The 12,068-nt window shown below is 43.2% G+C and overlaps 1 protein-coding gene across 3 annotated transcripts in view; it reads right to left on the bottom strand.

Annotated features, from left to right (window-relative positions):
• The window catches only part of nek1 (NIMA-related kinase 1), a 152,356-nt gene that overhangs the window by 92,927 nt on the left and 47,361 nt on the right, over positions 1-12,068 (bottom strand). For all 3 annotated transcript variants that reach the window (XM_080189482.1, XM_080189484.1, XM_080189483.1), the window contains 2 exons: positions 7,894-7,941; positions 1,316-1,399 (listed from right to left, as the gene is read on the bottom strand). In XM_080189482.1, the coding sequence (XP_080045608.1) occupies positions 1,316-1,399; positions 7,894-7,941 (132 nt within the window). The remainder of the gene's footprint in view (positions 1-1,315; positions 1,400-7,893; positions 7,942-12,068) is intronic.

The raw sequence follows: 12,068 nt of genomic DNA, 5'->3' as shown, positions 1-12,068 counted from the left end.
TTGCAGGTTTTCTCCTAGTAGATTCTCGACAGACCCAGGTCATCCCAAGTCATAATGGAAATGAACCAGGTTGCAGGGAAGGAAGTCCTACCAACAGGATACACGATCCAGAATCACTTTCGTTAGTGCCGACGGTGTAAAGAAGATAGAAACCCGGGCAATCAGCGATCAAGCAAAATATTTACAGCTGGCAGGTTCGATGAAAGGGATCAACTAAACTAACATGAACCATTCAAGAACTAAAACCTAAGTTAGCATTAATAACAGGAGTTAGATGGATTTCTTTCATCTAAAGGGTAACACGATACTGGTAAATGACCAAGGATGGCCACTGAACTAGACTTTATGAATAGGAGATAACTGTACCATCCACACAGTAATCTAATAGAACGCACGACTGGCACTGAAGGATCAGTATAGCGGCAGACAGAGAAGTGTGTGGAAGCAAGCACGGAGAACTTGGACATTTACTTATTTATTAATGTCATGAGTAGGCTTACATTAATACTGCAGTGAAGTTACTATGAAAATCCCTAGTTGCCACACCTCGACGCCTGTTCAGGTACACTGAGGGAGAATTTAGCATGGCCAATGCACCTAACCAGCACGTCTTTTGGACTGTGGAAAGAAGCCAGAGCACCCGGAGGAAACCCACGCAACAAGGTGAAAACATGCAGACTACACACAGACAATGACCCAAGCTGGGAATTGAACCCAGGTCCCTGGCGATGTGAGGCAACAGTGCCACCTCACTGCCCAGCGTACCTTTGTACATAGTTTCTAGATTACAAATACCTTAATAAGACCTACCGGACCATACCCAAACATTACAACGAGTGGATTGCTTTTTGAAAAAAACAAATCAGAGATAATGGCAATGACAGGTAAATGGAACTGATACATGAAAATGGAATAGGTATTTCTAGAGATGTTTTGCACCTTAAGTCTGCATCATTTGGAGACCATTCTTTTAAAGTGGCCTGACTACTGGTAAGTGGGGTAGTTAAAAACATCATTGTCATGCCAAATCAATGGGTAAACTCACCTATTTCAAGGTGACATGATAAAAATCAATGATTGCCATCTCCATTTTTCAAGGACATCAACCGCAATACGACAAAACAAGCTTCACGTTTGCAAAAGCTTAAATTGCAATAATCAATTCAAGAAATTTAAAACAAACCTACAATAGAACATTGTGAGAAACTAAGGCATTTAATCAGAAAAAATATCCAGCACCAAAAAAAAAGCAGCTAGAAATAAAAGGCAGCAATTAATACAGCTGAACAGATTAAAATATATTATGCAAATTTACCTTATGTTCGCCACTTCCCCATGAGCCACCTACACCCAGCACGTGTCTCCATCCTTGTTCTCTGGCTCGGTTGATCCTTTCTACCTATATTTAAAAGATGTTATTGAATACAATTTTGGTAAAGAGACAGGAGAGGACAGAGGAACATCAGTAGATGCAGCAGCACAGTACAACGAAGTACAGCACTATAACTATAAAACTACTACTATGAAGGATCAGAAAGCGAATTTGTTCCATGTAAATGTTAGTACCTGGCGGGAAGGGATCAGTCAAATCTTGATTCATGCCTTTGGTCAACCTGCAGCCTCAACAATAACTCCATAGAAATCCCAAATTCCATCCTGTAAACACTTCCAACTCATCCCTAACTCTACCACCCACACCCTATATCACAAAAACTTTTGGCCTGCACCACAGCTTCCTGACCACCTGCCCCTTGGAACCATCAGTGGCTCCTTATCCTACAACACACTGTACGGAAGAAGGTTTTCAGTCAAGATGCTCCTAGCCATATTCCCAATTTCTTATCGCTTTGATTTGATTTATTAGTGTCAGTTGTATTAGCATACAGTGAAAAGTGTTGTTTCTTGTGCGCTATACAAAGCATACCGTTCACAGAGAAGGAAATAGGAGTGTGTGCAGAACGCAGTGTTACAGTCATAGCTAAGGTGTAGAAAAAGATCAACTTAATGCAAGTTAAGTCCTTTCAAAAGTCTGACAGCAGCAGGAAAGAAGCTGTTCTTCAGTCAGTTGTTACATGACCTTTCCGATTCACATAGCATCCACTATTTCAATCACAGTCAAGACTCAATTTCCTTGCATCCCTCACCACACATGCCTTGCTTTTAAACCCTATTTCATTCTGTGCCCACTTCTTGAATAAAACTATTCCTGTATGTCAGCTTCTGCAGGAGCTGTTCAGGAATGAGTCCAGCCTACTTACCTTTTCCTTAATCACCCCAGGAACACAAAAGTATCACATTACAACCCAGAGAATTACCACTCTCACTGAAGAAATTCTTTCTCATTTCAGTTTGAAATGGCCATCACCTTAATCTGAGATGACATCCCTTATTCTACTCAGAGGAAATATCCCATCTACATCTACTCGACCACATTCTAAGAATTTTATAAGCTTTAATGAGATCATCTCTCATTCTTCTAAAGTCGAGAGAATACAGGCCAAGTCTCCTCAGTCTCCCCTCATAGGGCAGTCCTGTCATCCCAGGAGTTAGCCTGAGCAAATACCTCTTTCCGCAGGTAAGGAGACTAAAACTTTACACAATACTCCAGGTCTGACATCAACAAGGCTCTGTTTAATTGCAGCAACAGTAAGAAGTCTCTCAACACCAGATTAAAGTCCAACAGGTTTCTTTGGTAGCAAAGTCCACTAGCTTTCAGAGTGCTGCTCCTTTGTCAGGTAAGTGAGAGTTCTGTTCACAAACAGGGCATATAAAGACACAAACTCATGTTACAAAATAGCAGTTGGAATGTGAATCTTTACAGGTCATCAAGTCTTAAAGGTACAGATAATGTGAGCGGAGAGAGCGTTAAGCACAGGTTGAAGAGATGTGTATTGTCTCCAGACAGGACAGTTTGTGAGATTTTGCAAGCTGTCAGGGTTACAGATAATGTGACATGAACCCAAAATCCTGGTTGAGGCTGTCCTCTTGTGTACGGAACTTGGCTATCAGTCTCTGCTCAGTGACTCTGCACTGGCATGTATCGTGAAGGCCACCTTGGTGAATGCTTACCCAAAGATCAGCAGTCATGGGCATTCAGCCTCTGATCACACTTGTATTGCCCCTCTTACCTCCCTTCTCAGATTGCCCCTGTTCATCCTGTATTTCAGCTTGATTCTGTTTAATGAGCATTCATCAAAGCCATCTGTTTTTCTGCATCCCTTCAACTCCAATGTCTTCAAACATCCAGATATGTCGAACTGTGGACACATTTCATTCCCTCCTTCATAAGAGCACATCTAGTCTGTACCCAAACTATTGAATCTTTGAAGGGTACTATCATCAAGTAGTTAGTCTTTCATCTGCCAATCTTGGATTCCAATTCACCTGGACCAGATCCCTCTTCCACTTACTGTGTCAAGATATAGGAACTTACATGTTTACCAAATGAAGGTCAGGAATTACAAGCTCCAACTTGTGCCACAAATTTCTGTAGTGCACAGATCAGGAACAGTCCGCACTGGCAGATCTACAGGCCAGGAACAAATTCCCAGAGAAGGGGTAAAAGCAGTGCAAAAAGCTGATCATGGAATGGAGAGGCAAGGGTCCTGGGGACTTAGAGTGTGTTTCTGAAGAGACAAAGAAAGGAAGGAGCCAACGAGGAGGCGACAACCACGAAGGAGGACACAGCCAAAGAGGCTCCAAGCACCAGAAGTGTTACAGTTGACAAATTCTAAGTACTGAGAGCAAGAAGACCTGTAGAGCTAAATAGCAGTGAGCAAAAGGTTGGTGACTCTACGCTGAGGGCCCTTGGTGCAAAGGTAACTCTTTGAAACAAAGGTGTTCAGCTCTGCATGGTTGAAGATTTTGTGCCTATATGTTTGTGCTCAAATGCAACTCAGGAAACCAAGAGAATGTAGTTTTGGATGATGAGACTGAGATCCTGGGAGGTGAACAGTCACTGAGGCAGTCAGAGTCAACATGATTTTTGGAGGAAATTCAGAGGCTGGATCGTTGGACGAGAAGAGTGAAGGCTTGCAATCCTTCATAAGAGGCAGAGTTCAGTGCAACCCTCAGTGGATACTAACACCTGGGTGGGTTGCTGCAAAACCCATCAGATCAACCATGGTCACATCTGCCATGTATTGTGCAGTGGAGTGTGCCCAACCAGTTTGACTGTAAATACCAGATAGATATAGTGAACTGTTTTACTTTCCCGTGTCTAGAAACATTTGTTTGTTCCAAACATTTGTTTGGAACTTTCAAGCAGTTATTGGATAGACACATGGAACACACCAGAATTATAGGGAGTGGGACAGCTTGATCTTGGAATTGGACATAGCTCGGCACAACATTGAGGGCCAAAGGGCCTGAACTGTGCTGTAATGTTCTATGTTCTAAATGGAACTTTATGGCTTTATTCTTTTAGTAAATACCTGGAATCTCAGATATTGTCAGCTTTAAACAAAAATAGTTATTGGTCCCTAACTGGATTATAGCAAACATTTGGGGGTCTGGTTCAGGATCATAACGGCATGGCCAATCAACCTAGTCTGCACATCTTTGGAGTGTCGGAGGAAACCTACACAGGGATTATGTGCAATTTCCACAGTTACCTAAGGCTGGAATTTGAACCTGGGTTTCTGGCGCAGTGAGACAGCAGTGCTAACCACTGTGCCACCCCATTCCATTGCAGACTCACGGAATGGTGGGCCACTGATAATGTCACAGTCATAATAGTAATCCAGAGTTCCAGCTAAAGCTCTGGGGACATGGCTCAAAATGGATAGCACAACGTTCAGAACCATTCGCGAGTCCACAGATACTGAAGCAGTTCATATCCAAAACGCAACAAGGTATGGACAAATTCCAGACTGACAACTGGCAACTAACATTCTTGCCACACAAGTGCCAGGCAATGAACATCTCCAACAAGAGAGAATCTATCCATCAAGAGTAGATCAGAGGTTAGGAATCCTGCAGCAAGTAACTCACCTCCCGACTCCTCATATCCTGTCCAACAGGATATGTACCCCGTACAAGGCACAGAGGAGAGTATAATGGAATAGCATCTACTTGCCTGGATGACTGCACTCCAACAACACTAAAGAAGTTCAATACTATAAGAACATAAGAAATAGGAGCAGGAGTAGGCCATCTAGCCCTTCGAGCCTGCCCCGCCATTCAATAAGATCATGGCTGATCTGTCGTGTCTCAGTTCCACCTTCCCGCCCTCTCCCCATAACCCTTAATCCCCTTGCCTATCAAATACCTATCAACCCGCGTCTTAAATATATTTAGCGAGGCAGCCTCCACCACTTCAACGGGCAGAGAATTCCAGAGATTCGCCACCCTTTGACTGAAGAAGTTCCTCCTCAACTCTGTTCTAAACTGCCCCCCCTTTATCTTGAGGCTGTGCCCTCTAGTCCTACTGTCCTTTCTGAGCGGGAAGAGCATCTCCACCTCGATCCTATCCATCCCATTCATCATCTTATACGTCTCAATGAGATCTCCCCTCATTCTTCTAAACTCTAACGAGTACAAGCCTAGTTTATTCAGCCTCTCCTCATAGTTCAACCCCCTCAACTCCGGTATCAGCCTAGTAAACTATCCAATACTATCCAGGATAAAGCACCCTATCCACAAACATTCACTGCCTCCACCACCGAAGCACAGTCACAGCTGTGTGTACCGTCTACAAGATGTACTGCAGGAATTCACCAAGGCCCCTGAGGCAGCATCATTCAAACCCATGACTACTACCATCTAGAAAAGAAAGGTAGCAGATGCTGTGGAACACACCAACTGAGATTTCCACCCAAGTCCCTCATCATCCTGATTAGAAATATATTGCAGTTTCTTCACTGTCACTGGATCAAAATTCTGGAATCCCTCCCTAATTGTATTTTGGGTATACTTACACATGGACTGCAGCAGTTCAAGAAGACAGCTCACTATCACCTTCTCAAGAGCAATTAGGGATAGGTAATAAATGGCTGAGCCAATGACGCCTGCATCCTTTGCGGGAATTTTTAAAAATTCCCACCCATCAACACACATTCTGCAATACTGATTTCTTTGTAATTTTATCTGCACTTCACTTGGGAGTCTGAAATGCACCTTTATTGAAACTCACTTTGCAGACATTGATCTAAACTTAGCTGTGACTGTGCTTTAACTAACTCATTGTAACAATCAGTAGTGATGTGTTTTCTCAAGGCTTTATTTTCCATATCGGCCACCCACAATTGTTGTTTGGTCTAGATCTCTGTTTACCCACTTGACTACTGTAATAAAAAGGTTGTTTTTTTTAAAAAAATCAGAAGTTCATTTTCTTCCCTTCTTTCCTGCTGCCATCATTTAATAGACCTACCAAATATTAATCTAATCTTTGTGTACATCCTGTGACTGCAACATTATATTGTGCACTCCTTCCTATCCTTCCCCCCTATGTACACTATGAACGATATGTTTTGTCCTTATAACGGGCAAGAAACAATATTTTTCACTGTATCCCAATACAGGTGAACATAATAAATCAAATCTTACTGCATTTGATGATCCTTGAACTACAACCAAGATGGTGAGCAGCCTTACACGGAATGGTCATCTGGAGATGGAGATGGAATGATGCACTACAATCTAATTGATGGCAGTGGGGGAAAACAGCATCAAAGGACGCGTAAGTAACTAAGCTATGACAAAGTCCATGAAAGTCTGCATCGCCTTTAGAGCCTATGAGAAGTATTGATAAGGACTTATACTTTTTCAGACTCACTGTTTTGACGAAGCCTGAACAAGGCCCCAAAAGATTGGAATGGAGCCAGAAATTTAGAGCGTAATTCCAGAATTCAGTGCTGCAGCTGGCATGGAATAGCTAAGGGCTGAAGACGATCGAGGAAGGGACATGGCAGTGACTGGTTGAGGACTCCATCCCTTATGCAAGGTTACTCAGAGATTTGTTAATGTATGTACCAAGAGGAAAGTTGACAATAGTTGAAGTCATCCATTTTGGGAAGACGTTGTGGAACAGAACAATTTGGGGCTATTGTTTGTGCTTTTAAAAGATCTTTGATTATACACATCTATATATCCATACGACATAATACGTACCTTTTTCTTTCAATAAAGTTGTCTTTTTTTCCACTTTTTATATTATCAATTAATTGTCATATTATTTATGAAAATTGTTATTTAAACACATTACTTGGCATATCGTTCATTCCTGTTATGTTCAAACCCACAAGGACTCTCACCCCCTTTCACATCATGGCAACAGTGGAATTTAAAATTTAATTGGAATTCAATTTCAATCTGGAATTGAAAACTAGTTTTAGCAATAGTGACCATGAAATTATCATTGATTGCCATCACATCCCATCGGGTTCACTAATGTCCTTGAAGGGAATCTGTCATCCATACCTAATCTTGCTTACTGGGACACCAGACCCACAGCACTATGGTTGACTCTCAATTGCCCCCAGAAATGGCTCTGCAAGCCACACAGTTCAAGGGCAATTAGAAATGGGCAACAAATCCTGGCCTCGCTGGCCACACCCACATCTCTTGAAAGAATTCAAAAAATGACCAGAAATTGCAATGCAGAATCCATAGTTGCTTTTAAAGGGAGAATTTCAAATTACGTGGGATAGACCTGGGTATTGGGCTAAGTGGGTTGCACTTTCAAATCCTGTGCATGGGCTCCCATGGCTGCAAATGGAAGGAATGTTGCTGTTGGTGCTGTGAGACTGCTTACCATGCAAAGGGAATGAATCTCAGATGTCATGAAATTGCTTGGATCAGATAGCCACACTAAGTTTCCACAAAACCCGTGCTTTTAAACTGCATCTCACAGACATTTAGATCAACACATACATTAGCAACACAGGAACGCACCCGTTCTTTTTCCATTCTTCTCAGCTGCTCAGCTTTCATTAAATTTATCTACGAAAAGGAAAGATACAATTTTCATCATTGATAATTGATTAAATTGACCAACAAGGCGGCAACTCCACAAATTCTTCACAGAAAATGCTTGCGTTTGTTTGGAATTCTGATATCTTCTGAAACACTTTGCTCGTCATTCCCTTGACTCAGCAGGTTGAAGTTTTATGCAGAACTAGGCTACAGCACCACAAACACGGAAAGAAAATTTCCCTGAAAGGTTTTTAATCTTTCATTAACATCGTTAAGAAAAAAATCATAGAACACTACAGCACAAACAGGCCCTTCGGCCCACAAGTTGCGCCGATCACTTCTATACCTACTAAGCCATAGACCTATCTATAACCCCCAATCCCATTAGATCCCATATACTCATCCAGAAGTCTAAGACCCCAGCGAATTCACCTCCACTACCATCGACGGCAGCCGATTCCATTCGCTCACCACCCTCAGTGAAAAACTTACCCCTAACATCTCCTCTGTACTTGCTTCCCTGCACCTTAAATGTGTCCCCTCGTAGCGACCATTTCAGCCCGGGGAAATAGCCTCTGAGAATCCACCCCATCTATTCCTCTCAACATCTTATAAACCTCTATCAGGTCACCTCTCAACCTTCGTCTCTCCAGGGAGAAGAGTCCCAGCTCCCTCAACGTATCTTCATAAGGCATGCCTCCCAATCCAGGCAACATCCTTGTAAATCTCCTCTGCACCCTTTCAATAGCTTCCACGTCCTTCCTATAGTGAGGTGACCAGAACTGCGCACAGTACTCCAAGTGGGGTCTGACAAGGGTCTTATAAAGTTGCAGCATTACCTCCCGACTCCTAAACTCAATCCCTCGATTAATAAAGGCCAGTACACCATACGCGTTCTTGACCACATCCTCCACCTGCGAGGCCGATTTAAGAGTCCGATGGATCCGGACCCCAAGATCCTTCTGCTCTTCAACACAGCTAAGATTCCTACCCTTGATATTGTATTCCTTCATCCCATTGGTCCTGCCAAAGTGGACCACTACACATTTATCTGCGTTGAAGTCCATCTGCCACTTCTCCGCCCAGTCTTGCATCCTATCTATGTCCCGCTGCAACTTCTGACATCCCTCCAGACCATCCACAACATCACCAACCTTTGTATTGTCTGCGAACTTACTAACCCATCCCTCCACTTCCTCATCCAGATCATTTATGAAAATGACAAACAGCAAGGGTCCTAGAACAGATCCCTGGGGCACTCCACTGGTGACCGACCTCCATGCAGAAAAAGACCCATCCACAACCACTCTCTGCCTTCTGCAGGCAAGCCAGTTCTGGATCCACAAGGCCAAAGCCCCCTGAATCCCATACCCTCTCACCTTCTCAAGAAGTCTTGCATGGGGGACCTTATCAAACGCCTTGCTGAAGTCCATGTAAACCACGTCCACCGCTCTTCCTACGTCAATGTGCTCAGTCACATTCTCAAAGAACTCAACTAGTCTCGTAAGGCACGATCTGCCCTTGACAAAACCATGTTGACTATTTCTGATCATTCTAAACTTCTCCAAATGCTCATAAATCTTGTCCCTCAGAAGCCTCTCCATCAACTTACCAACCACTGAGGTCAGACTCACCGGTCGGTAATTTCCCGGGCTATCCCTGTTCCCTTTCTTGAAAATAGGAACCACATCCGCAATCCCCCAATCCTCCGGAACCTCTCCCGTCTCCATCGACTTCGCAAAGATCATCGCCAGGGGCTCTGCAATCACTTCCCTCACCTCCCACAGTAACCTGGGGTACATCCCATCTGGTCCTGGCGGCTTGTCTATCTTGATAAGAGTTTAAAAGTTTAACACATCCTCTTCCTTAACATCCACATACTCAATCTTTTCAGACTGCCGCAAACCTGTAGTACAACCTCCCAGATCACTTTCCACCGTGAATACCGAGGCAAAGTACTCATTAAGCACCTCTGCCATTTCTTCCAGTTCCACACAGACTTTTCCCCCTTCACCTTTTATAGGTCCTATCCCTTCTCTTCTCATCCTTTTACTTTTCACATATTTGTAGAAGGCCTTGGGATTCTCCTTAATCTTACCTGCCAAGGCCTTCTCATGACCCCTTCTGGCTCTCCTAATTTCCTTTTTAAGCTCCTTTCTACAAGCCTTATACTCCTCTAGATCCTTAACATCTCCTAGCTCTCTGAACCTTGTATACACCTTTCCTTTCTTCCTGACTAGGTTCACCACAGCCTTCGCGCACCACGGATCCCGCGCCCTACCAAAACCTCCTTGTCTCATTGGAACATTATCATGCAGAGCTCCAGTCAAACATTCCTTGAATATCTGCCACCTTCCTTCTGTACTTTTCCCCAAGAACGCCTCCTTCCAGTTTATCCGTCCAATTATCTGCCTGACGTCTTCATATTTCCCCTTACTCCAGACAAACATCTTCCTAATCCTATCTCTTTCCAATGCTATCGTGAAGGAGATAGAATTATGATCTCCATCCCCAAGGTGCTCTCCTACCGAGAGATCCGACACCTGTCCTGGTTCATTAGCCAGCACCAGGTCAAGTACAGCCTCTCCTCTCATAGGCTTATCCACGTACTGTGTCAGGAAACCATCCTGAACACACCTAACAAACTCCTCCCCATCCAAACCCCTTACCCTTGGGATATTCCAGTCGATGTTTGGGAAATTAAAGTATCCCATCACGACAACTCTGTTATTACTACATCTCTCTAGGATCTGTTTCCCTATCTGCACCTCAACTTCCCTGTCACTATTGGGCGGCCTATAGAAAACACCCAAAGTTATCGACCCTTTGCTGTTCCTAACTTCCACCCACAATGACTCTGTGGACTCTGTCCACATTACTAATTCTTCTAAAATGCATCTTGTCTTTCAAATAAAATGACCTGTGCAAAACTATGCCCGATATTCAACAACTCAAAAAAAAGGCAAGTAAAAAATGAATGCTGAATCATGTACAACAAAAACAGCAAACAATTAAACAGAAGAAAATTTTCATTACTACAATTTTGGAAAGAGTTTGTTCATCCCTTTCAACTGATTGCAACTACATTTCTATTATGATGACCAAAACTAATTTTCTTGTTAGCACATTTGATCAGTAATTGAATCAAAGGTTATGGGGAAAGGAGAGGGGAGGAATGTTGTATTAGCTACGATCCTACTGAATGGTGGAAGCAGACTCAAGGGGCTGAGTGGCCGACTGCTGTTCCTGTTTCTTATGGTCTTACGTCACATGGTTGCAGCATGGTCTCATTATCACATTGTAAAATTGAGAGCTACCAATACAGCACAGTATATTTACATGTTGGGCTGAATTTACCTAGTTAGAGTCAGGATTGGGAGCAAAGTTGGAATATAATGCAGCAGTCCAGCAAAGAGACAAATTCTCACCTCTGCAACTACAAACTATCCAGTGGAGAACACTGCCATTTTGAGGTCACGATGTGGTCTCCTGCCTGTCCCAGCAGTGCCCACTGCTCTTAATGGGGCAGACATCATGGCAGGCCTTCTGATTGTGCCTTCCAATTCGCTGGTCCACCCACCTTTCTTAAAAGAATGGGGCTCCAAGAGGCAGCTTTAAATTGTCTGCCTCCTGAAAGGTCGTGAGTGAAAACCTGGCATACCACCTCTTGCAGGCTTCAGACACAAAATGGAGGCTGACATCAGGTTCACAACCCAATCCGGTAAGTCCAGCCCATTGTATGAAGGAGAGTGCAGCTGGGGTTCAAACTCATTATTCTCTAATAAGTGAACACTCTATGTAGATTCCTCCCAAAGGAAAATCAGACACATTGAGGCCGTTTCCACTGAAGATTAGGCAAGGGGGTAGTGGCAAGAATTTGTGGCTGAATCAATGATGCATTTACACATCTCATGGAAACTGAAAACAGGACAAAGATAAAGGGTGGTTGATCATTCAAGAAATCTTCATTACCTTTCCAAACCCACGTTGTAGTAGTTATGGTGGAAGAGTAGAGAATCTAAGGTCCAGTCCAATTTCTTTTTTAGAAAAAGCAACTGAATGTCTCACTCTACTATTTCAGCCACATCTTACCAGAAATGCTAGTTTTCTTACTTTTCCTTGTAAAGGATACCAGAACGACCAGAGACATCTAC

This window comes from Carcharhinus amblyrhynchos, chromosome 5 (assembly GCF_965287045.1).
Source record: "Carcharhinus amblyrhynchos chromosome 5, sCarAmb.v2.hapA, whole genome shotgun sequence".
NCBI lineage: Eukaryota > Metazoa > Chordata > Chondrichthyes > Carcharhiniformes > Carcharhinidae > Carcharhinus > Carcharhinus amblyrhynchos.
The sequence above is the reverse complement of the archived record's forward strand: the minus strand, read 5'-3'. Positions and strand labels throughout refer to the sequence as shown.